The 26946-nt window shown below is 45.1% G+C and overlaps 1 protein-coding gene across 2 annotated transcripts; it reads left to right on the forward strand.

Moving 5' to 3' along the window:
* Positions 1-190: 190 nt before the first annotated feature.
* On the forward strand, positions 191-26946 carry rph3aa (rabphilin 3A homolog (mouse), a). Of its 2 annotated transcripts, none has more exons than XM_086152656.1 (16): positions 191-291; positions 16029-16158; positions 16231-16360; positions 16953-17036; positions 17578-17722; positions 18228-18398; positions 19175-19366; positions 19627-19706; positions 20513-20587; positions 20889-20998; positions 21072-21198; positions 22077-22130; positions 22586-22737; positions 23357-23438; positions 23515-23611; positions 24192-26945. In XM_086152656.1, the coding sequence occupies exons 2-16, from the start codon at positions 16043-16045 to the stop codon at positions 24323-24325; spliced, it is 1749 nt and encodes a 582-aa protein (XP_086008782.1). In that variant the 5' UTR covers positions 191-291; positions 16029-16042; the 3' UTR covers positions 24326-26945. The 2 variants fall into 2 exon arrangements, with proteins under 2 accessions (XP_086008782.1, XP_086008783.1); XM_086152657.1 differs by lacking the exon at positions 191-291 and adding an exon at positions 15265-15308 and having other exon boundaries at positions 24192-26946.

Genomic DNA, 26946 nt, shown 5'->3' on the forward strand with positions numbered 1-26946 from the left:
CCCCCCTGTGTTTGCTTTGCCGGGAGTCGTAGCATCATCATTTTGTCTCGCACTGATGAGATGAGATCCGACGGATTTAGTTAAAGTGAGCGAGGAAAAGGGAGGGATGCGGGGGAGGGGTGGCGGTCGTGGTGGAGGGTGCGGAGGGGGGAGGCTCAGCCTGGGATGCTACTCCAGTGTGCGTGGAGGAGGCAGGCGGAGAAGGACAGGAGTACAGGAGAGGATGCCCGGGTGCTGAAAGTGAAGAGGAGGAGGTGAAGAAGAAGAAGCACATCTGCTCAAGAGCCTCAGGTAAGATCATTGCCTTCCATCCATTTTATTTTGAAATCCAAACGGAAGGAGGAGCACAATTCCTCAAAAGATTGCAACTAGAAGAGACGTTTACTGTCGGGGGGGGGGATTGCACGGTAATATCTGGACATTTTTTTTTCTCATCTGGCTTGTATGTGAAAAGAATTCTCTCCTTTTTTTTCCTAAAATTGAGATTTTCAGAAGATATCGTTACTGGTCTTTTGAAGGATATAAAGTTTCTTCGGTCACTCTGACCTAAAATGTTTAATTTTTTCAGAGCAATCATCAATTGATGTATTAAATAATGTCCTCAATGATTACATTCAATAAACGCTTTATTTTATATTTTCATTATACAAACAAAGTCATCTCCATCTAAAAGAAATGGCTGAGACACAAATTCTGACCTTAAATTTTAAAAAATTGTTTTCCAGCAGATGCCAGAATCTTTGTGTTTCATCCACTCATGTTTGCTCGATATATAAACATTTTAAATTAATTTTCTTATTTTCACAGACATGTAATGAAAATTAATGTATTCCATTGTGCGCTCAAATAAATCAAAGTAAATTATATTGTCATTCTTTCTGCTGCAGAACATAGTGGGACTTGTGTTGCAGGGATGAAGTATTTTTTTTATATCATGTCTACGTGTATTTGCAAGAAGAGTTTTGCTGTTTCCTGACAATTTATTTCTAGATACAGCTGCTCATAGCTTCATGGATGGAATGAATGATTTCCAATGGGCCCGTTTTTGTTCCGTGATTGTTTTTACTTTTGTTTGATTCAAATGTAGTTAATGGACATGTCAGAGTGAAGCCCAAATGTTCCAATTAAATTGCTGACATTTGCTTAAAACAATTGCCATCAAAAATCGCCCCTCCAAACGCCGATCTGAGCGGAGTTGGACTTTCGACCGGCGACACTTTGACAAATTACACCTGTCAGCCATCACGGATCTGTCCGGCAAGTCAATACCAGCAACCTGCGTTAAGCAAAACTGAGGTGACGGAAGGCCTGGCTAAAAACAAGCAAACGCTCAGTGAAAGGGTGTTGTTGCTGTTTTTTTTCCAGCCTGGGGGAATTAGTGGAACTTTGCACATTTGAAGTGTTCCTGTTCCTATGGGAAATTTAGTGGCGCTCGAATGGTTGGATCGACCGACGCTTGGGGCTGCCCATCTCAGTACCGACTCCTGACTAGCGCTGAGGAGCTAGTAAAAAATGCTAGTGGTTTAAATGGCAGGTGTTTGGTCATTAAAAATACGAAAGGCACAGCAAAATGAGTGTGAAAATGAAGCGTGAAAAGAACAGTAATCATATCATTGAAGGGTTTTAGAGCAACTTAAATATACAAGGCAAATGTGATCGAGAATTCACAATCAACATTTTTTTCGCTAAAGGGTATTAGGGCGGAACGACTCAACATCCAAACCTTTCATTTGGATAAATGTAATGCATCCATATTTGGAAAACCCAACCTTTTCGATTCATACTCAGAAGCGGGGTCATGATGAGCTAGCTGTTTCCAGCGTGGATGGTATGGTGTTTTTTTTGAAAACATCAGGTTCAAAAACCTGGAGGGGATATTCGGAAACTCCCCGTTGGTCATTAGAACTGAAGAAGCCTTTCGGATGACGGGTGAAACGTCTTCAAGTGAAGAAATGGAAGTCCAGTTGCCAAGAGAAGAAGGTTTCGACAAGAATTCACCATGACCTGGATGACTGAGAACCTCCACAGACAGGTTCAATACCCTAAATCGTGTTTGCCCGTTCGCGCATTCGACATTGGTGGAAAGAACAGGAAAAGACATCTGGCAGCCATACTTGTTGTTAATGAATCGTTGTAATGTAATTCATGTTTGCGCAATGCTAAAACCCCGTCGTTCAATCTCATCACGGAATCGGCAAACTAAATAAATTAGCTAAGACTGTGTGTTTTCCCAGTAAGTGGCAGCAGAAAGGGCCAAGGAGGCATCCTGTCAACCCCCTCCACTGCCTGTTTGGCTCGCTCCTCGTCTAACGAGCTGTGGCAGCAGCGAAGCCAAGTTAGAGGAGGAAGGAGAGAGAGAGAGAGACCCCGGGTGTAGAAATCGATTTAAGGTTCTGTACATTTCAACCCCGACGTCTCCTTCTTGCCTCCCACGTCTTTCCCATGCTCTCTAGTAACGCCAGCTTTTGACCCCCCGATCAACTGTATTGATGAGACGGTCAACGGTGGATCAAACCAACGGCTGACTGGCGTGATCCGGCCGACTCATCACCCCCCGCCCCTACCGCTCCACCCGCAATACCCCACCTGGATCAATTTTTAAAGCCGACCTTACTCGCAAAGCCGTTACAGCGCGCCCATTTATCGCAGAGGATCTGTGTTTCGACTCTTTTCGGGCTCCGATTGCCCGGGGGCCCGGATCTCCCGGAGTCCAAGAGTCCCAGTGCGTGACGGCATCTCTTTGTACAGCCCCGAAAAAGCTAATATGGTTAGACTGAACCAACATTTTGACAATAAAGCTGACTTCGACACTTTTTTGTTACACACAGAGCTAATACTACAAATTGGTGTATATTGACAGGCGAGGGTGAACATTTTTGGATGCTGGCACTTGGTCCAGCCTATGGAACAAACATCTGGTCAATAAAAATCTGGAAACTTCACAGTCCTGCAGCAGTTAGCATGCAAAGGTCTTAGTTGATCCTATTAGCATGCTAACAACGTTAGCTGAAGCTAGGGGTCTTAGTTACCTCTAACTTCAGCTGAAGCCACAAGTATTTGGCAACTATCATAATTCATATTTCATTTTTTCTTTTAATAGGATATGTAAGCTGATTTTTTGACATCCAGCCAATACTTTTAAATCCTTTGACTTTTAAAGTCATTTTTGATGCAATGAAATGCTCATGTTGACATCTTTCCTTGCCTATTTTAAGAAAATATCTCCTGAGATGAGATGAGATGAGATGTACTTTAACGATCACATACTTGGGAAATTGTTTCTCTTGATGATTTTCTACTATTGTTGGTGTTTAAAAAATGAGTCACATTTTTTTCACTTTTACAAAATTTTGTTTAAATTTCCTTGGTTTTTTGTTAATTTCTGGGGTTTGGATTGGCCTGGAAGTGTCCTGTCAGGCGGTGAAGCAGCTGCGGCCTCGGGGCCCGGCGAGTCCCTTTGGGCACCGCACAATGACATATCTCCTGGGACTTCATGGAATAATATGTCTCCTCCGGAGCTTCATCGCATGGACCCCAACACCATCAGCCTCTCACTGCTTTCATCACTCTCCCAACCTCGCCCTCAGCATGCCGTCGCTGCATTTTGCGGTCAAAAGCGGCATGATGTCAAATCTTCCTTGCCGGGGCAACAAGAGGTTAACGACCCCGAGAGGGTCGGAGGAGAAGGATGGGGGAGTCGGTGATGGGTCTTTGCTGAACTAAGCTGCATAAGCTGCTTCTCACTCGCTGATGAGAGTGGAGGTGGTGGGAGGGGGGTGATCGGGTGAGTGGTCGCCGTTAAAGCGTCGTCATACCAACGTTATACATCGAATACATATATCATTAATTTACTCAATATCCCTGAATCCTTTGCTGCAGCTATTTTATTGTATTTTTTAATCCCTTTTCAAGATTGACTTAAATCGGTTAATTTGTCTTGAATTGTTCGGCAATTTGGTTTCATTTTTTTTTCTCTTTTTTTTTTAAATCGTATTCTCTTTCATTCGTTGTTTATTTGGAACCGTAGTTTTCAGGAGAACGGCCTTGGATGAAGAGGTTAATGAGGATGATGATAATGATTATTGGGAGCAGGAGGAGGAGGTAGATATCCAGGTTGAGGTCGATGGCGATGATGATGATAAAGAAGAGGATGATGATTTTTTTGATGGTGTTGGTGAGGAGTGGGAGGAGAAGGAAGAGGAGGAGGATGGCCAGATGAAAATTTCTTTCAAGCCCATCTGTAGTTATTATTTTTTCCTTTTTCTTGATCATTTTGGAAAATTTTCAACTCAGTTTTAGTTTTATTTGCAGATAATTTCATGTTGAAATGCATTTTGGTGGTTGTATGCCATTGTTTCACGGGTGAACTGATGCTGAATCCAAGGTTATATTCCCACGACATCGCTATTTTTTTGATGTCTGTTCTCGTGTCCTTCCCGGCCACCTTTACTTTCACCGGCAAATTTTCTAGTAACTTGTTTATTTATTTCTCACTTGACTTATTTTGTGTCAAAGTGCCTATGACGACCAGAGGGACGAGAGATAGGGCAGAAGAGGGAGATGATCTTAGTGGGGATGAAGTCAGGGGATTTGGATCACAGCCTCTGCTCTTTGTGTGTGTGTGTGTTTGTGTGTGTGTGTGTGTGTGTGTGTGTGTGTGTGTTGCAGGGTCACAGGTCAGATGAGTGTGTCACATTAACGTGTATTTTCGAGCGTGCACATGAGCGTGCTTGCAGATGTTCCCGTCTGAATCAGGCGGGAGTTTTTCGGAGTCCTCGGGGAGAAGCTCTGTGTTCCGTAAATAACCAGGGTTTCGCCAACGCCAACGGTTCCTGCCGTGACTAACCTCGTTCCCAACAACCCGTGAACAATGCTCTCGCAGGGCCGCAACAACACTGACCTGCTGCTCCAGAACTTTCTCACGTCCAGCTGTACCCAAGGAAAAAAAATCAGCACATAATCAGAGATTAGTATCAGATCACTGCTACACCAATCATTATTAGTTTCAATTATTATTCTAAATTGATGATTGGACTCATTTACAGACTTTATGGTAATTTTTTGATCACTTTTGGGGAATTAAAACTCAGTGTTGTAACCAGTTGTATATATTCATCCATGTATATATTCTTCTTCTTCTCCTTTGGGCTTTTCCCTTCAGGGGTCGCCACAGCGCCTCACCCTTCTCCATTTTTACCCTATTCTCTGGATCCTCCTCTCTCACACCAACTACCTTCATATCTTCTCTCACTTCCTCCATAAATCTTCTCTTTGGTCTTTCTGTAGACCTCCAATTGCAGCATCCGTATCCCTCCTCTGTCCATGACCCAACCATCTCAGTCTGGCTTCTCTGGCCTTCTTTCCAAACATCTAACATGTGCTGTTCCTCTGATAGACTCATTCCTGATCCTCTCCATCCTGGTCACTCCCAAAGAGAACCTCAACATCTTCATCTCTGCAACCTCTAGTTCTGCCTGCTGTCTTTTGGTCATTGGAACAGTTTCTAGTCCAAACATCATCGCTGGTCTCACCACTGTCTTGTACACCTTTCCTTTTATTCTGGCTGATAGTCTTCTATCTCTTGGTACCCCTGACACTTTTCTCCACCCATTCCAACCTGCTTGGACCCGTCTCTTCACCTCTTTTTCACACTCTCCGTTGCTCTGGACTGTTGACCCTAAGTACCTGAAATCCTCCAGCTTCTTGATCTCCACTCCCTGTAGCCTCACCGTTCCACCCGAGTTCCTCTCATTCACACACATATATTCTGTCATGCTGCGACTAACTTTCATTCCTCTCCTTTCCAGAGCATACCTCCACCTCTCTAGATGTTCCTCTTCCTGTTCTCCACTCTCACTACAGATCACAATGTCATCTGCAAACATCATGGTCCATGGGGATTCCTGTCTAACCTCATCTGTCAGCCTGTCCATCACCACTGCGAACAAGAAGGGGCTCAGAGCTGATCCCTGATGGAGTCCCAACTCCACCTTGAACTTCTCTGTTACCCCTACAGCACACCGCACCACTGTCTCACAGCGAGCATACATGTCCTGCACCAGTCTAACATACTTCTCTGCCGCTCCAGACTTCCTCATACAATACCAGAGCTCCTCTCTTGGCACCCTGTCATATGCTTTTTCCAGGTCTACAAAAACTCAATGCAGCTCCCTCTGGCCTTCTCTGTACTTTTCTATAGTATTCTCAAAGCAAATACTGCATCTGTAGTACTCTTCCTAGGCATGAAGCCATACTGCTGTTCACAAATGCTGACTTCTGCTCTCAGTCTAGTTTCCACTACTCTTTCCCATAACTTCATTGTGTGGCTCATCAAATTTATCCCTCTATGACATGGGTGCTCACACTTTTTCAGCATGCAAGCTACTTATAAAATGACCAAGTCAAAATGATCTACCCACAACAAAAATGCAAAACAGTCTTTATTCGTACAATGTATGTTGATGTACCTTGCATAACCGCATGAGCCAATATTGCACAACACAAAATAAATATGTACCTTTTTTGTCATGACCCATGTTACGGGTTTCCCCCAGGAGGACAGACTCAGGTACATAGAATTGCAGGTTGGTTTATTCAAGCGTTTTCAAACGAGACCGGACGATCACTGAAACGTTGGGTCGGCCTTAAATACTCAGGCTTGATTAGCTGATACCCCTCTGGTGCGGCGTGGCCTCCAGGTGCGGAGGATAACCGCAGTGATTACTGTGCAGCTGGCCCGGGGACCCAAGGAATCGCGGAAACCCACATTCACTCTGCTGACTTGCACTAAATTGAATGATAGTCCGGACAGTAGCTGCTGACGGCCAGTCTTATTAACGATGACGTGACTCACTTGGAACGAGGCTTCGGCCGCGGCTTCCGCTTTTGTAGTTTGTCGTGTGAAAAGCAACTGCTGTCCGGACAACTGGGATTTTAGTTCCTTCATCTTTCTCCCCTTCTCTTTCTTGGCTCGCTTTTCGGCGGAATGGTCATGTCATATTTTCCACGAAGGGTCCGAAAATGTTGCTCCACATTACCTTCTTTGGTATGGCGATGGTAGACCGGCAGATGAGGCAAAGCACTTCAAAAATGCCATCGTGAAAAAAAAAAGTTCTCCTCCCATTCTGTGTGAAAGTGATAAGTTGTTGTCTTCTTACTTGGTCCAGCTCCCCCACTCATTTTATACCCTTTCTTAAGTTTAAGAGAAAAAACCGAGGGCTAAAAATCGGAGGTAACTTACTGACCAGCTTGTTAGTTTTACTGCAATTCGCCCCGTTGCTTGTGCATGTGAAATGACCTCTTTGTCAGAAAAAGTCAGATGTCATCTGACTGGTTGTCCTGTATATCAGTCAAGTGACGAGATGGATAATAGGCTGACGTCTGTTCTTTTAATGTCATGCGATCTACCAGTATTACCTTTGCGATCGACTTATTGTGCACCCCTGCTCTATAACTACTGTATTCTGCACAAGCCCCTTATTCTTAAAAATGGGCACCATCACACTTCGCCTCCATTCTTCAGGCATCTTCTCACTCTCTAAGATCCTGATGAATAATCTAGTCAGAAAATCTACCGCTGCCTCTCCTAGACACTTCCACACCTCCACAGGTACATCATCAGGACCAACTGCTTTTCCACTCTTCATCCTCTTCAATGCCTTCCTCACTTCACTTTTACTAATTTGTGCTACTTTGTGGTCTACAATAGTCCCCTCTTCTACCCTTGCCTCTCTTTCATTTTCCACATTCATCAGCTCTTCAAAGTACTCTTTTCATCTTCCCTTCACTCTTCTAGCATTTGTCAATACTTTCCCTCTTTGTCCTTAATCACCCGGACCTGTTGTACATCCTTTCCATCTTTATCTCTCTGTTTCGCCAACCTGTATAGATCATTCTCACCCTCCTTACTATCCAACCGAGCATACAAGTCATCATACGCCCTTTGTTTTGCCTTTGCTACCTCTATCTTTACCTTTCGCCGTATCTCCCTGAACTCCTGTCTGTTCTCTTCAGTCCTCTCAGTATCCCACTTCTTCTGTGCTAACCTCTTTCTCTGTATAAACTCCTGTACTTCCTTATTCCACCATCAAGTCTCCTTATCTACTTTCCTTCCAGATGACAAACCAAGTACTCTTCTACCTGTCTCCCTGATAGCACTAGCTGTTGTTGTCCAATCATCTGGAAGCTCACCCTGACCACTCAGACTCTTCCTAAACTCCTCCCTGAAAACCATGCAACACTCCTCCCTTTTCGGCATCTTCCTTGTCACCAGAGTCATCCTACAAACCACCATTCTATGCTGTCTGGCTACAGTCTCACCTACAGCTACTTTGCAGTCATTGATCTCTTTCACGTTACCTCGTCTATACAAGATGTTGTCTACCTGCGTGCTCCTACCTCCGCTCTCATAAGTTAGCCTATATTTCACTACAGCCATTTCCATTCTTTCTGCAAAATCTACTATTAACTGTCCCTCTGCGTTCCTATCCTGTACACCAAATCTGTCCATCACTTCTTCATCCCCTCTATTGCCTGAACCAATCACCAGTCTATCTGACATTCTTTTCACCTCCAGAACGTTCCTAACAAACTCCTCCTTCAAGATAACTCCTATTCCATTTCTCTTCTTGTCAGTACCATAATAGTACAACTTAAAGCTGCTCCTAAGCTTCTAGCCTTACTACCTTTCCACCTGGTCTCCTGGACACACAGTATATCCACCTTCCTTCTCTGCATCATGTCCACCAACTCTCTACCTTTTCCTGTCATCGTCCCAATATTCAAAGTCCCTCCTCTCAGTCCCAGACTCTTACCTTTTCTCTTCTCTCGCTGCTTCTGAACACGCCTTCCTCTTCTCCGTCTTTGACCTTCAAGGTAGCAGTGGAAACTGCTACCCTGAAGGTACCAATGGCGGACATTGTCTACCCGGTCCTCGACCGATCTAGTATTGGATTACCAAGTTTGATTTGCATGTTTGGTTTTGACAAAAGTTTTACAACGGATGCCCTTCCTGACGCAACCGTCTGCATTTATCAGGGCTTGGGACCGGCTCAGAGAGATATTGGCCTGAGGTTGCATTTTACATCTATATGTATATAACCAATTTATGTCCAATATAAATGAAAAACAAATATATATATATATATATATATATATATATATATATATATCACATATATATAAATATAATGTAAGTTAATATATTTGTGATTGAAACTGTGTTTTTGTAACCAGTGGTGTCCATACACATATACAGTATGTATATATATATATATTGTATATATATAAATATATATATATATACTGTATATTACATATTGGGATAGTGAATATATTGATTGATGATGGATGCTTGCATTGGTGAGAGAGGATATGAAGGTAGTTGGTGTGAGAGGAGGATCCAGAGAATAGGGTTACATGGAGAAAGTTGATGCGCTGTGGCGATCGCTGAAGGGAAAAGGAAAGGAAAAGGAAAAGAAGAAAAATAAACTTACTCCATATTAAAATCATCAAAAACATAATTTCTCTGCTGGGCGGCACGGTGGTGCAATGGTCAGCGCTTTAGCCTCACAGCACGAAGGACCCTGGTTGGATTCTGACCAGGGGAGCTTTCTGTTTGGAGTTTGCATGTTCTCCCCGTGTCTGCGTGGGTTTCCTCCGGGCTCTCCAGTTTCTTCTCATAGTCCAAAGACATGGGGAAGCAGGTTCATTGGAAAAAAGGGGAAAATTGCCCCGAATTAGTGAGTGAAGGGTTGTCTGTCTGTATACGTGGCCCTGCGACTGACTGGCGACCAGTGCAGGGTGAACCCGCCTCTCGCCCCATGACAGCCGGCAGCGACTCCAGCATCTCCGCCTACATGAGCGCAGGTAAGAGACAGACGATGGATGGATGGATGAATTTCACTGCTGATTACAACATTGAGTTTCAATGAAAAATGTATTTATTTTATGTATTTTGCCAACAACATTTTATGCTTTACTCTTTATATATTTTTCTGGTGCTAGCAAATTGTTTGTGGTGTCTTTCTGAAACTTTTTTTTTCAGTATTCTTTTCTTCAGTGTTTATATTTTTTGTAGGTAAGCGGCAAGTTATTGATTTGTCCGTCGACATAATTCCCATTGTCTGTGAAGTTCCAAATTATTGCAAGGCGATTCACTTTTTGTGTAAAACAGGCAAAATAACAAAGACCTTTTTCATCCAGAACTGAACCTACAGCGCTTTATTTTTTTATTAAGGCCTTGTATTTGAAATGTTAAATGAAACACTGCTTCTGCACAGCATGTCCTGTGTGTGTGTGTGTGTGTGTGTGTGTGTTACTGTAGCTTTTAGTCAGTTCAAATAACCTCACGCAGCTAAAATGCCTGCCTCTCTTTTTACTCTGTGTCACCGTGCGAAGCGTTTCTTCGGGCTTCTGGCTGTGTGACGGGCTGTGTGTGTGTGTTTGCTTGTGTGTGTGTGTTTGCCTGTGTGTGTGTGTGTGTGTGTGTTTGCGTGTGTTTCCCTTTGAGGACCTGTTTGCAAACACCATACTTGTGGGGATTGGTAGTTCTGGTTAAGGCCATGTTGGTTGTTGCAATTAAGGTTGTGTAGTCAATGCAAGGTAGGGTTGATTGCAGTGTGTGTGTGTGTGTGTGTGTGTGTGTGTATGTGTGTGTGTGTGTGTGTGTGTGTGTGTATGTGTGTGTGTGTGTGTGTGTGTGTGTGTGTGTGTGCGTGCGTGTGTGCGCACATGCATACATTTTACATATTTATGTGTCAATTTGCATAAGGTTGTTGAGGATCTTTATTCGTGGAGACCTAGTTTGTACATGCCAGCGGCGGAGAGGCTGAAAATCAGGGACATGAAAACAAACGGACGCACAAGCAGAGAGAGAGAAAGACGAGGTGACGGACAGTGAGACAGGATGACGGAGACGAAGACAGATAGAATGACGGACGGACGGACAGACGCACAGACAAGCAAGGGGAAACATTGCGGGACAACACAGAGAGACTCCTTAAACATCAAACAGAATTAAAAGAATGTAAATCCATTTTCTATTATACCAACTTTGTTCATGGCAACTTTTAATTTTTGGGTCAATTCATGAACCTAAATGCAAATTCTTTATGCGTGCGTGTGTGTGTGTGTGTGTGTGTGTGTGTGTGTGTGTGTGTGCTGGTGAAGCAAACCAATACAGTGATTAATTTATTCACGCTATCTTTAGCCCAAGCAGCCATTTGTTTGTAGCATTGAAATGTCTGTTCTCCCCCCACTGTAAGAATCACTTTCCCCTGTCACTGCAGTGTTCAACACCCGGTACAGTTCACATGTTATGACCCACACACACACATATTCACACAAGTAGCTGCTGCCCCCGGAGGTCGTCACGCCCTCTCGTTGTCTCCCACCATAAAACACATATAAATCAGGGGGAGCTGTAGGCGGAGAGGCGTCCTTGGTGTCGGTCACAGAGGAGGAGGAGATCATGGCCTCCTCAGGCTGCGGGAAACCGCATGGTGAACGCCGCAGGCGGCTCATGTGTCCATCCAGAGCTCGATGGCGGGGAAAAGATCAGCAGGAGTGAAGCAGCAGAAACAGGATGATTTGAATACTTGGAGAATTTCGTCGTCATCAAATATTTATTATGTCTATCGAAGCTGCTTCAATACAAAAAAAAACATGGATGAAAATACTAAGAAGTGATGAGAGAATAAAGTTTCAATGAATACATAAACACATTTCGTATGTTTATCTGACTTGTCATGTATATATTTTTGATCCAAAATCTCTTTTTAGCTGCATGCACAGGGAAAAAAGGCTAAAATGTGTTGCAGCAGTGTGGGGAAAGAAATAAAACAGTCAGTTTTATCAAATTATAATTCAGGTCATCTTGTGAGTCCATATGTTGATTTCCGATAAAAAGAAAAACAATCGAATAAAAAAAAACAATGGAGATAACAAAGATGGAGAACCCAACAAGAAGGCAAAATAAGTGTAACCAGTCAGCTGCGGGTGCAACACCCCAGAGGACATGTTAAATATTACCCAACACCCCAACCATAAACAAGCACTCTTTTTGGGAATTCACTCCACACAGAACACAGCCAGATAATGACGGCATGTGTTATTCACTACACGGCAAGCAGGAGCCACAGCATAGACCAACCTGTCTTCTTATTTCAACTAAATGTTGAAATAAGAAGACCAAAAAAAAAAAAAACAACATTGATTTGGAGGTAGTTTCGCAATATAACGACCACCTGTTGGCCTGCAGATTAACACATACTAGCATCACCAGGTTAAGGGTTTTAAGTATTTTAACCTCAAAATAATGGTGGGAAAATCACAGCGGTTACATTAACTTTGTTGTCCGCTTTAGCTTTCCGTCCAGGTCAGCACAAGGAAATGGTTAGTGGCCTCTGTAAGGTTCAGTCCCTCAGGGAAGTTGTTCTGAAGTGCCGGCTACCTAAGGCTACCTAAAAATGAAAGGGCCGGCGTTTCCCATCACATTAGCATGCTAACTAGTGTAGCTGTGGACCATCTGCAAGAAAATACCAATTGTCTCCTTTAAGTGTTTGCATTCTTGCCTTTGAAAACTCATAGAAAATATGAGTTGATATATATGAGAATATATCATGTTTGGTTTACTTTTCAATTGATCGGAATAGCAATACAGGATGTGACCTTTTAATAAAAAAACTCATTTTAATTGAAAAAAAACACAGAACTTTTGTTTGTCCTCAGGCGAGAACGGATCAGAGGCTCATCGTCCTCTGGCTTGAGCCCACCGTTATCCTGTCATCTACGCTGTCCAATTAAATCATAATCATAATTTTACCGAACGACCCCCCCACCCTCCACCCGGATACTGGAGGCTGGAATCAGATGGCAACCTCAGATTATGTCCTGCATCGCATCTGTGACTTATCATATATTAACAGTTCCCGTCAAGGAGTCGAGCTGATGCGCAGCTGCGCAGGAGGGGGTGCAGGGTGGGGGTTGGGGGACTCAACGTCCAGGTCACTGTTTGACATTGAGAGTCAGATTCTTAAAAAAAAAAAAGAAAAGTAAAAGTCCTGATGCCGCAGAGAGCGACCATCGATCGGCTGCGAGATGGGATCGATAACCCGTTGTGTCGGCACGTGAGCGTTAGGGAGAAACTGCCGAGCGGTTCCAGATGATGTTACAATTGATACGGAAACAAATATGATCGTCATCGCTCCCATTCTTTGGTTTGGAGCTAAATATTTATATCAGAAGGCCCTTCTGATGATTCAGTGATAGATTTGAAAAGCGAGTTTTTTCACAAAAATACTTACTCACAAATTCCGATGGTATGCTGACAAAGGGCTTTTTGTTCTTTCGTTATGTTCTTACTCATGGAAAAGGGTTTTGCGAACGTAATCATTTCTATATAATTTCTCAATTTTGCTAGTTGGTTATTTGGTGGCCGGGGTGTTCTGTGTCGTGGCTCTACTTTGTTGCACCGCATCCCCGTTATATGAGATGAGATGCATCCCGAAGTTTGACGTCAGTAGCTTTCACGCTTTGGGTATTTTTGGTCGCTCCTGGAACCTGTTCGGGAACTAGACCATTTTTTTCGGGCATTGTCGCAGCAGAAGGAGAAACCGGGTCCCAGAACCATTTTGGCTCCGACTATGAGGCCGGCGCTCGTACGACACGGTCGCTTGGTGATTGCAGATACTTATTGCAGATCACGGACTGCCACTTTCAAATAGCTACGGAGTTTGCTAACTGCGGACTATGTCACACGATGAAGCGGTGCAGCAGATGTGCATATAATTAAAAACTTGAACCCAGTCAGTTTTCCATGATAAATATTCCTGCCGTGCAGAACATGACTCTTGAGACAACTTTCCTCTTTGTTGTTGTCCTCTTCTTCATCGTGTTGTGGGAGGGTAGTTCCTAGCACCAAATTCAAGCTGGATAGTTTTTAGAACTGTTCTGTTCAAAAGCGTCAAAATGTCGTGGTTGTTTTGCTTCTGACATAAAAGTTCACATCTATTTTTCATGGATTTTGCTCTGTCTCTCTTTGACCCTGTCTCCCTAGAACGAAGTGGGGTGTCCCTCAGGGGTCCATAGTGAACCTCATTTATTCAATGTATTCTTCTACTCGGACTCATTTTGCATTTGAAAGAAAGTTCTATGCATTTTTATGCTGATGACACGTTTTTTCATATGTTCCCTCAAATCTCTCAAGCCCTGAGAAATATCTTGAAGACTTTAAACTGTGGAAGTCAGCAAGTTTCCTGGAACTAAACTCAAATTAAATTGGCGGTTCCTCGTTATTAGCCCAGGAAAGTGTACAATTCTGGCACCCGGCCCTCGACTGGGTTGATGAATGCTTTCAGGTCAAGCCTCCGGTTTTATCTCAGTTAAGTGTACCTATTAAAAAAAAACAGGACGAGCAATTTACACCCATATCATTTTAGAAAACCCTGGACCACCGAACCGTCTGCAAACTAATCCAGATTCCGATCCAAAGATGAATGGAAGACGAGTATTTTCTAAATATCGTGGTTTGTTAGTGATGAAAATCTTGCAAATAGCACAAACTAGAAGACTATAACTTGCGCCACAAAACAGCGAGTGACACACCATGAAGACTTGTACAAAAACAAAACAGGAAGTCAAGAGCAAAACATGGAAAGTGGCAAACACCAAATTGCACACTTTATAAATATATGATAACATGGATGGACATACAAGAAGTGAGCATACATGTTTGTGTTTTCACCCCCAAACATTGGAGAGCGTAGTGCTGTCACCTTTCACCTTCTCCTAATTTGGCATTCTCTCCTGGTCCAGGCCTGATTCATAATGATGGCATGTGTGTGTGTGTGTGTGTGTGTGTGTGTGTGTGTGTGTGTGTGTGTGTGTGTGCGCCGTTGTGTGACCGCAGTGTGATGACTCACATACTGCCATCTCGACACGTTTCCTTTCCTACTGATGCTACCTTGCGCTCCAATCCAAAACCCTCCAAGGCGAGAGAGCACACACACACACACACACACACACACACACACACACACAGGCACCCGCGTCAATCCGTCAAGTCAAAGTGTTGTCCGCAGTGACAGCAACCCTTGACATTTATGTCCAACATGGACGAGCCATTTTTCATTTTTCTGGGAGCAGGAGAGACAGGAAGAGGAAGGACCGTGGAGGAGGTTGATGAAGGTCGCCGGATCCATAAAACAGCCCCAGTCAGCAGACCAGTCACGTGTGACGCTTCACGCTCAAAAGCACCTGCGAGCCGCGTCGACGACTAAGCAGGCGCCGGAGGCGGGAGTTCACACTAGGTGAAGACGGCAGCTGCCTCCTTTTTCTGGCTGCTATTTTATGTCATTCTTAATAGCCCTCTTGATTTCATTGAGGGAGGAACAGGAAGTGGCGAAGTGAGAGACCTCATGGACTCCCTCAAAAATTTGCCTGCTCGGTCATTCATGAAGTCGCTCACATTGAAAAGATGTCGGGGAAAAACAAAAATCCCAACTGTCTTTTTAAATGAAGGACATGAAAGAACATCATAGGCCCATTGGTGCTGGACCCTGAGGAGGCAAAGCATTTTAAAGGGTTCACTTCCAAGGGAAGTGAACGGAGGATTGAGCTGGACCCAGGTTGCCTCTGGGGTCGTGTCGCGGGAGTCTAGGGAACTTGCGAGGAAAGTTCAGACGTAGAATTGCAGACTCGAGAAGGAAACAGAGATAATGGATTTTACCGTAGAGATGAAGACCTGCCAGGAAGAGATGAATGGAATCCATGCGGAGGTTCCCACTCAAGATAATCTGTCCCCAAAGGGTCGACAGGAGGCTCCTCTTAACCTCAGCCGGACGCAGCCGTCCATCCTCCTTCGTCCCTCCTGGGTCCCAACACGATTATTTTGTCTTCGATGATGCCGAACGACGATGCTCTTTAACGCCGTCTTCGCCTCTTTCTCCCCTCATCTCGTACGTTCGGCGGCAGATTCGGCGCGTGAACTCACCCCCTTCCCACCTTTCTCGTTTACCTGTGTTTTCCAGGACCGCGTCGAACGATGAACGCGTCCGGCGGCCCCCCGGACGCCGACCTCACCGACGAGGAGAAGGAGATCATCAACGCCGTCCTGGCCCGCGCCGCCACGATGGAGGCCGTGGAGCAGGAGAGGATCGAGTGAGGCCCACTCGCTTTCAGAGACGCCAGACGAGTCGCGTGTGCTTACATGTGTTTGTATCCCACCGTCAGGCGTCTGTCCAGTCGGCTGGACAACATCAAGAGGACGGCGTGCGGCGACGGTCGGTCGCGCTGCCTGCTGTGCGGCTCGGCTTTTGGACCGCAGGGTGTGGAAGCTGTCCTGTGTGTGCTGTGTAAAAATGTAAGTAAAAATTGGAGGGCCCGCAAGAAGAATTCACTCGATCACTTACTGAATAAATGAGTTCCTTGTTCACTGGATGGCTTCATAACGAACTCGGCCGCTGACCGACCCGCTCGATCACTCGCCCGCCGAATGATACGCCTGCACATTTGTTCATTGAACGATCCTCACTTCCTTCACAATTCGCCCGGTCGCTCGCTGACCGAACAACAAACTTAAAACAAACAACGCCCCGATGAACCGACTCAACCGCCCGGCTGCTAACTCATGTGCTCACGTACTAACCGCCTAACTCACTCACCCACGTGCCGACTCGCTGACGTTCTCACAAACCTTCTGACAAACTCGTACGAGTGAGTGCGCAAAAGAGGAAAACGTGTGTGAGCGAGTGATTCAATGAACCAGAAAGTGAGTGAGTGAAACAGAAGCAATCTGATGAAGGCAGAATCAAGAAAAACACTGATAAATTCCTTCCTCTCTAAATTCCTGCTTTTCATTGAAGGACTCAGGTCACACGATCACTTGCTCCGCGCACGTCTTTATTTATTTTGATATTAGGAACAATAAGGTGAATATCCTTGTATCTCCATAGCACATGTGCAGCAAGTGCGGGACAAGTAGCAACAGCAGGACCAGACCGGCATGGCTGTGCCGGATTTGCAGCGAGGACCAGGAGGTAAGACCCGTCGAGAATCTCCCCTGACACGTCGTCCGTCTTTCTATTTCATTTTTTTATTCTTTATTATTTACGACATGACCAATTTTCCAGCTTTTAGAGCGGCATTTCATTTCACTGTCCAGTGGGCCAGAAAATGTCCCCCCTCTTCGCACCTCCATCCGGAGAGACTGACAGACAGAGATACCCAGAACGCTTATCTCAAGCGGTTTCATTAAAAAACATTAAAGAGTCTCAATTTTTGGAGTGTTATTTCACTTTCGGGTGATCTAAACCTGAAAAGGAAGTAGATCTTCCCTTTTGCGCTTTTATGCTAAACGAGTAAAACATAAATTTTTAACCTGATGATTTAAAGTTGGTTGATGACAGAATACATAGAAATATCACCTCATATTGTCATCTTGTCATGATTTCTTGATTTGGTTTTTATTTTTCAAAAGTTAAAAAAGAAGAAATGAAAAAAAACTCATTTTCAAAACAACATTTTGCTCATTTGGGTTCGGGAAAGTTTGCACGCTGCTGATTCTGATTTTGTGTGCAGGTCCAGAAGCGCTCGGGAGCCTGGTTCTTCAAGGGGAGGGGTCAGCATGCTCTGCCGGCTCCCCTGCCACTATCTGGACCCTCGCGGTCCGGCCCCGAGAACAGTCCCGCGCTGGCGGACGAAGGGCCGCGTCATCAGGGGCCCGGTAGTGTCACAGATACTCAGTTTAGACACGCTTTCATAAATATAATTCATTTATCTGAACCCTAGGGGACACTACAGAAAACACGTAAAGTACACTTGTAGACACAATTAGCACATATTGGGCAGGTTGCAATTATGTCGTTACACCGTAGTACAGCTTTGTGCCGTCCGCTGCAGTGCTGGAGTTATTTTTGAGTCGATATACTCGGTTCTTTTTTTATTTTAATCTATTATCCCATCTCCCCAAAGCGATTCTCGACGCGTGTGCAACAATCAAGCCTCAACTGAGTATTATATTATTGGGATAATCCAAAGTGTGCTGTATACGTGAAATTAACCAAGCATTTGCAGGTCATTTCTGAGTGTGATTGTTTTGATTTGTGTTTTTTGTATCCATTCCTGATGGTCATAGATGAAGGAAAAAGTGCAGTGACCGTAAATCAGAGAATGTCTTCTTCAGCTATAGAATTATTCATCATTCAAACCCCGTTTCTTTGTGCCTGTAGAGCTGAGAGAGGATCCCCGGCCGCAGATGTCTGTCCGGTCGGACCGATGGGATCGGACAGAAGGAACGGCGGCCGGTGCCGATCACCAGACCGTGTCCTGCCCTGTGACAAAAACAGAGCGGCGGGCTTCTAAATCGCCGCCAGCGAGCGAACGGGCCGAGCAGCCAGCAGGTGATGCGCCGCCTTCTGCCGACAAACTTTTGATAGATTTTACTCTTCATTCTTCGGTAAAAGCTTTTTGTTATGTTTTTGTAGGTTTTTGTATGTATGTATGCATATACACCGTAAATTCCGGACGATAAGCCCCAACTTTTTCCACTTAAACAACAATGCGGCTAATTTATGGATTTTCTCGGGGGAGGGCTAATGAGCTTTACGCCGCTAAAGCATTTATCCTTGTCACATCGGACCGATGAAATGACCGAGAAATTCTGAGGCCGTTCAACTCCGACACCGAAGAACATGACTTTTACGGTTGAAGAGCGCAGGAGGAAGACCAAGATAGCGATCAGCTGGCTGGTGCAGCTTATATTGAGGTGCACTCAATAGTCCAGAAATTACAGTATATATTCCAGTATATATGTTCCGGTATATATATATATATATATATATATATATACTTTATTTAGCTCAACTTTATTTATCTCCATGGGGGAAATTCCTTTGTCACAACAAAAAGGAAATAAATATGAATATAGATATGAATAGAAAGCCAAAAAGCAGACGATAGCGAGACAAAAGAAAAAAACTCAAATATACAGCAGATAAATAGACAGCAGGAGTTTCACTGGAGATTAGATGACGGTTGACGTGTCAATGAATGAAAGAAAAGAAGCTTATTGAATAAAATTTTATGATGAGCATTGAGTTTTTTCAGATACGGTGTCAGGTATATTTTTCCCCTTTGTAAATAAAAGCAAGCAAAGATGCTATATGATCACCTCCAGCTCCCGCTGCGGGCAAGACGCCGGAGAAGAAGGAGGCATCTCCGGACAGAAGGACACCCGCTGTCTCCGGTTACGATCCGTCCCGTAACGCCGTGGCCAAAGTCGACCCGCCGGCCATCAGCGCCGCTCCTGGAAGGCCCGCCGTGGACTCGGTGCCGGAGCCGGACGTCGACTACGACTCAGACGACACCAGTAAGATCCCCCACGTCCTGCTCAGCTGAAGCGCCCGCGATTTATCAAAAGGAAATGCCTTTATCTTTTCGAGCAGTTTGTGTCACCTAATGTCGTCCGCGTCCGCATTCGTGCACGAGGGAGTGAATTTCCCCCCGGAGAGATCGAGAGCAGTAAATCAATTTCTCAGGGATATCGGATTCTCTACCAGGGTTTGTTGGAAAAACATCAGATGAAGTTTCCCCTTCAGATGTCTGTGTTTTTTTCCATTGCCACGGCAGCCACACTGGGATGTTTGGAGTTCAGCCTTCTGTACGAGCAGGAGAATCACGTCCTCCTCTGCAGCATCGTCAGGGCCAAGGTGGGGGAAATATTACGGTTTTCATCTTTTCGATTCGATGAATTTGCGAATATTTGAATCTGTCGCCCTCGCGAGGCCTGTGACCTCAGGTGACATTTGGTGACCTCTGGTGACCTCTGGTGACCTCTGGTGACCTGTGGTGAGCTCTGGTGATCTTGTGTGACCTTTGATGCCCTCGGGTGACCTTGGGTGATTTCAGTAAACTCTTGTGACCTCAGATGACCTTGGTATTCCCTTTAAGAGAGGCATCTATCCATCGACCTCTTTTTTCCTGCCTAATATCTTGCTTGACGTTTCCTTTTCTTTAAAACTTTTAATTCTTTTAAAAAATCTTTTACCCTTCTTTCCGTCATTGGGAACTCGGAAATTGAAGTATTTTACGTGTTTTTACCTCAGTTTGACAAATCAAAATCATATTGTGCTTTTGTGAATTTATTGCGAAAGGATTTATTTGTTTTCATCCAGATTCTGGCAAACTTTCAGATAAAAGCCTTTTTACCTTCTTAGAATTGTGTTTCCCAGTCTAAAAATAATCCTATGCAATATTTTATAGCTAATTTTCTACTTGAAAACATAATTTCTCACTACTTTTTCAGAAACATTTCCGTTTATCCGTAATCTATATTTTTAAATGGCATTTTCCAGTTCGATTCACACAATTAACATTTCAGAATAAACCATTTGTACTGCATGTGTGTATTTGCAAATGCCAGCGTGAGAAGAAAGCAGGACGTTTCCTTCTTCCAACATACCTGATCTTTTCAGCTTCCGCCACTCGGTCCTCTGCTCTGCCTTTGTTTCCTCAGGGCTTGAAGCCAATGGACTCCAACGGACTGGCCGACCCGTACGTGAAGCTGCACCTGCTTCCTGGAGCCAGCAAGGTACCGTCCTCTTCATCGTCGCCTCCTCCATGTCATCGCCCCTTGCATCTTCTTTCTTTTTTTCTCGCGACTGCAACTCGGCACTGCTGTCACTTTAAAAATCAAACCTAACCATATCTACATCAGCATAATTGGTCGTTGTTCTTTGTTCTGTGTGAGTTATTGATGATTTTTTTCTACTTTTGCATCGTGGCTTTTAGAGTAATGTTATTTCAATGCTCTGCTCTACGGCAACATTGACAATAGAGTTGACTTTGACGTGGACAACAAGCCCTTTTTTCTCTTCATTTTCTGCTTGTAGTCCAACAAGCTGAGGACCAAGACGCTGAAGAACACCCTGAACCCCGTGTGGAACGAGACGCTCGTCTACCACGGCATCACAGAAGAAGAAATGTCGCGCAAAACGCTGCGGTACGAGCGGCTCGGAGATTTGGAGCGTCGCACGGAGGCTGAACAACTCAAAGGGCGGCTGTCGTGTCTGCAGGCTCTCGGTCAGTGACGAGGACAAGTTTGGACACAACGAGTTCATCGGGGAGACAAGGGTCGCCCTGAAGAAACTCAAATCCGGACAGAAGAAGGACTTCAGCGTTTGCCTGGAGAGAGTGATCCCGGTAAGACACCTAAACTCGGACAAGTCGTCCGCGTAGAACCGGACCGCCGGGACCGGGTATTACCGTTGGTGTGTGGACAAGGGCCGTTATACTTATAGCTTGATGAGGGCGCTCCAGACTGCGAGTGACGATTATCCTGCAGCGGAACGCAAAGAGGCACGTGAACCAACAAGACTCGACTTGAAATTGTCCGGGCCGCATTTGGAATTGGACTGGGGCGCAACTCCACTCGACACGACTCATCTCAAGTCGACTTGACTCAAACTGACTCATCAGCTGGAATGGACTCCCCTCGGACTCAACCGAGCTTCACTTGAACGGACTCGACCGGACTCGAATTGACGTGACCCGACTTAGCTCCGCTCATCTCAACCGGAACTGAGTCGATTCAACTCGGTAATTCAATTTCACTCGAATCCATTTCCCTCGACCTTGACTCGAATCCACTCCGCTCTGCTCGACTGGAGCCAATTTAACTCAACGTGACTCAACTCGGCTCGACTTGCCTTGACTCGGCTGAACTCGAATCGACACAAATCATCTCAACCGGATCATAATCAACTCGACCGGAGTCAAATTGATGTGACTCGACGTGGCTCCGCTCATCTCAACTGGAACTGAGTCGAATCGACTGGAGTTGAGTCTAAGTGACTTGAATCCATTCGCCTCGACTTGACTGGAGTCCAGCTTAGCTCACCTTCACTTAACTGGACTCAAATTAGTTTGACTTCAGTCGACCCGACTTCCATTAACTCGACTTGGACTCTTCTTCAGTGACTCGATATTGAGCCTCTTCCAGCGACATGAACTTGACTCACTACCGTTGTGATGATGACAGTGATGAGGACAACGATGATGGTGGTTTTCTCTCTCCTCAGGTGAAGAAAGCTGTCGGAGGGTCGGCCCGGGGAATGGCTCTGTACGAGGACGATGTAAGAACCCAACAAGAGGTTTCCAAATAAAAGCAGATATGCTTTTAAGTTTATGTTGTTGTGCATCGATAGCGGGTATATCTCCCAAAAAGGAAAGAAATCCTTCCAGCTCTTGGGATATCGGGACTCTTCATTATCGACTCAGGCTTGATTCTTGCCGTTTCAAAAAACCTGGATTGGACTCTTCCTTAAAAATCCTGGACCCTCAACTTGGACACTAATTTTTTTAGATCCAAAATGCAACTCGGACTCCATTTTGAAAATCCTATTTCAATTTTTGCTGGCGTCCTGGTTTAAAGGATTCTACAAGGTGACAAGTCCTAATTATAATCCTGAGGGAGAGATGGGTTTAAGTGTAACAGCGGATCATTTATCCATTACAACCAATTTCAGCTAATAAGTGACGTGTCGGTCGCTGGGAATGGTGTGTCTGGTTGTTTTGTGCGCGCACGCAGGTGCATGAAGCGGATGATTCGGAGGAGAGGGGTCGGATCCTGGTGTCGCTGACGTACAACAGCCAGCAAGGACGCCTGATGGTGGGAGTGGTCCGCTGCGCTCACCTGGCCGCCATGGACTCGAACGGATACTCCGACCCCTTTGTCAAAGTGTACGAGACCTTTTGTTCTTTAAACATATTTCACAAACCGCTATTCATGGAGAAAGTGTAAAAGAGATTTACGGTAAAAGTACTATCCTGGCAGGTTAGGATACTTCACGCAGCCAGAGTAAGCAGGAAATGTTACTCGTTGAACATCCCAAATAATCGGTGAGTGAATTATCGGTACCGCTGATCCTGGACCGGTGGCCAGTCGATCCCAGAGACCTACGGTCATCCACGCTCTCGTTCACAAATCTGGGCATTCAGAGTCTCCTATTAAGCCCTGCACGCTTTGACTGTGGGGTGAAACCCGGAGGAAACCCACGGGGAGAACATGCAAACTCTATACAGAAACTACTTTTCTGCATTTCTTCAGGCGGACAAATGAAGCTCATAGCCTATTTGGGCTAACAAAGCGACCGAAATACCTACGAAAGTTAGACGGCGCAATGTCTGACGCCTAAACTTGGTTCAATTCAGTTTGTCAAACACTAAGCTCACTCAAAGAGGGCTCTAAATTTCTCATCTAAATCATAATTTTTTGGAAAGAGAGCTTCATTTCTAAAACTATCAAACTGGTCCTTGTCAAACTTTGGCCTGCCATGTTTCATTTGTTTTTGCTCTGCAGTTGCCTGAAACCAGACATGGGGAAAAAAGCCAAAAACAAGACACAGATCAAAAAGAAGACTCTCAATCCCGAGTTTAATGAGGTTAGTCGCCTCTCGTTCTTCTGCTCAGATCACGTGACCTGCCGAGTAACCTGGTGTTTCGTAACTGCGTTTGTAGGAGTTCGGCTATGAAATAAAACACGCGGAACTGGCCAAGAAAACCCTGGACATCTCAGTGTGGGATTACGACATGGGAAAGTCCAACGATTTCATCGGTGAGTCGAGAAGTCGCGCAGTTTAGAGCCACTTTAAGTTCCAGAGGTGTCCGTGGACAAGAACTCTTTAATATGATGTGTGGTGAATGTGACTGATAGCCCGCTGCTAACTTTTACACCAGCTGGGTTAGCTGTTAGCGTAGCAAAGGCTCAGCAGTGTTACGCCGCTAATGTGACCTTTGTTGACACGACGCCGTGCGTATGGACACTTCTTTGGGAATTTAAAGAGGAACTTAGACAAAAGCAACTATACAAAAATCCTGATGCAGTCGATCCGGCCTTTTTGTCGGTGAACTTAAGTTATCGTCTTAGACGTGTATTTTTTTCAAATTCATACTTTCATGACATACGCTAAAGAAACGACTCACTCAAAAGCAACACTGCTATGTGAAAACTGTTCCAAGCTACTACCATGTAGTGGCGTGGATTAGCACGCCGATTTTTCACCCCTCCTGCGGCGGATTGTCAGCTCATGCTGGCAGGAATACAAACATTTATTTGAGCATGTTAGCGTTTCGCCCAAAGGGACTCATGTTGTCATGGGTTTGGCACTGACTTGTACTTTTATTTGTCCCTGAAGGAGGATGCCAGCTTGGCATCCAGGCCAAAGGGGAGTGTCTGAAACACTGGTACGAATGCCTGAAGAACAAAGACAAGAAGATCGAGCGCTGGCACGTTCTGCTGAACGACAACACGGCCCAGTTTGAGGATTGAAACTTTCTTGATCTCATTCATTCATTCATTCATTCATTTCCTCTCTCTTAGTCCCACTCTAGAGTATCATCCTCCAGCAAGGGCAGAAGGGCAAATGCTAACCTCCTACTTTTGTACGGTTTGTTCTCAAATGCAACCAGTGGGTCACGTCCGAATCCATCTTCGATACAGGGGGCGCCTCTCGGTAAGATAGCAGTAACTCCCAGATCTATGTCCGCCCAAAAAGGGTGTGACCAGAGCACATAGAGGACCATCATGTAATCAAAATTTCATGTGTTCGGCATGAAGTTCTTGATTTGCACGTCGGCAGTGCTGCTCCAGTACCAGCCATTTTCTGTGTTCTGTATCGGTTATTCGCCGGTAGAGATGCAAATTAGTGCAAACTGAACCGCTGATGTTGATTTCCGTGAATATGGCCGTTCTATGTTCTCGCGGGTGGATTTTGTATCGAACCTACAGACTCATGTTTTTAGGCTCACCTTGATCTGGGAGAGACAGCATAACAAATCCATGGAAGCGCAAACCAGAATTTCATTATCGACTACGTGTAAAGACGGGTGACAAAGGAGAGACATGGAGAAGCCGCTCGCTGTTGCACGGCGCCGAAATGTGATTGAACACTCGAAATTTATCGTTTGGGTTTTCAGGCCCATTTACTACTTCCAAAGGTCTGATTGAACAAGGATGTAATCTGGGGTTTATTTCCCCTAAACTTTCGAAATGTAACTGGCATGAGAGGAATCAGATTATGATGGTCAAAGGTCAAATAGCTGTGACGAAGGCAGGCTTTGCTTTTGCGCAAAGCTCGATAAGAAACGTCGAGTCGAGCCAAAGGACCGACGGCGCATTGGAAATGCCACTGTTTCGCCACCATTGCACCAATGCCTGGCTTTTCCTGGATCCAGGTCTCATCCAAAGCACTATCCCAATTGCCGCCAGGGGGTTAACTCGTGACCTCTGTCCCCTTTCAAAAACCAGAGACGGATTAGCCCGAATAAGCCCGAAAACATAAAAACAAAACAACCTTTTCCATGGAGCTGATCTCAGTGATCTCATTTTGTAGTAGTTTCCTGTCGGATCGATTCAGCGTTACTGCGGAACTATGAGAGGAGAGGGTGACATCGTCGTCACAATCGGGCCATGGAAAAGACCTTATGCTAAGCTAACGACCCGCAGCTATCACCATCTGTTTCAGACTCCAACCCGTCACCTTTTGGCCTATAATTAACTCCGCTGTTTGGCACCCGCCTCTGGGTGGTGGTTGTTTATTGGCGATGAGCAGATGCGACTTCATCCGAATCCACGGTTATATATCACCCATCCTTTGCCCGTCCTGGTCGGCGGAGTATTTTCTTTGATTTATAACCGGTTCAGACATTTCACTCCACACGTTAAATCATACCGAGTCGAGTCAAGACAGTTTAGACATGAGTTTCTCCCAAAAAATACGCTTGGAGGTAAATCTGCCCATCATTGATTCCAGACCGGCAGCGTCATCTGCGTCCACGTCTCTATTTGATTGACAGAAGAGACATTTTAAGAACCTCCGTTCCCCCCGTCCACTAGTAAAGTCCTACTTTTCCCTTTAGGACCATAATTGTTGAAACAGACTCTTAATAGATACATGTATAACGTGGCAACAGACTGAAACTTTAGGTTGTAGGTTTTTGGGCTCATACGATCAAACCTTGTTCGACTGGAAACATCTGATGTAGACCACCCGTCTGCCATAAAAACAAAAAACAAGAAAATCAAGCAAACAGACGTGAACATCGCCCGACTTTGTTCCTCAAACAGAGCCGCTCAGAAGATTTGGGTCACGCACTTTGACCCAAAATTCTCACTGGCTTGAAATGTCAGCGTCACCCTGGGTGGCACGGGTGGTTTTTTTTCTGTTGGCCCACATACTTGACATGGCTTCGTTTTGTGCCGGACATCGAGCGGCGGCCAGTGACGACAAGCAGCCAGTGATGGACACGTTAGAAACAGTGTCGTATGATGGAGTGAACCTCGCCTGACACCAGATCGCCAACCTGACCGGAGTTGCTCGGTTTACGGAGCAGATAAACCCCTCGTTCGGTGACGTCGGGCGAGGGATTTCCCCTGCGTTCTACCCCCTTCCTTCCTGTTTGTGTCTCAGCTGTTCAAGGTGACGCAACCAACCATGCCATCAGCGATATCACATCACCAAATCATAAATTCTACTTGGGTCGAATCATGTGCACATCCACAAAAACACAGCAAACAAACAGACGTCGCCGCTGCATAACGTTGAATAACGCCTTTTCTCGTCGGTGCGGTGAAAATCCAGGCTTCTCTCCTCTGACGCATCTATCAGAAAAGAACGCTTCTGCATGTCAGTTTATCAGAAAAAGAAGACATTTTGATCATGCAAATGTAAATCCTGGTCCAGCCCTCAACATCAAAAACCAAAACAAAGCTAGTCATGATCTCTATGCTTATCGATGCATGTCATGAGAAATAAAGATGTCGTGTCACTTTCTGTGCTTCTTCTCGTCGTGCATCGTGACATGGCAGGAAACGTTGTCCGCATCAGGCGAGGTCTGAGCCAATCAGCTCCGGCAGACACGCAGTAGAGGAGCCGCTGAACTTTGACTCCT

This window comes from Fistularia commersonii, chromosome 9, assembly GCF_037954325.1.
Source record: "Fistularia commersonii isolate RoL2024-O1a breed Wild chromosome 9, RoL_Fcom_v1.0, whole genome shotgun sequence".
Taxonomy (NCBI): domain Eukaryota; kingdom Metazoa; phylum Chordata; class Actinopteri; order Syngnathiformes; family Fistulariidae; genus Fistularia; species Fistularia commersonii.

What these genes read in the sequence shown, in the direction of transcription:
- rph3aa (XM_086152656.1), top strand. Translation starts at nt 16,043, where the DNA reads ATGAACGCGTCCGGCGGCCCCCCGGACGCCGACCTCACCGACGAGGAG. An exon ending in ACGGGCCGAGCAGCCAGCAG is followed by an intron (nt 18,399 to 19,174) that starts GTGATGCGCCGC and finishes GATCACCTCCAG; the next exon opens with CTCCCGCTGCGGGCAAGACG. An exon ending in TGCTTCCTGGAGCCAGCAAG is followed by an intron (nt 20,588 to 20,888) that starts GTACCGTCCTCT and finishes TTCTGCTTGTAG; the next exon opens with TCCAACAAGCTGAGGACCAA.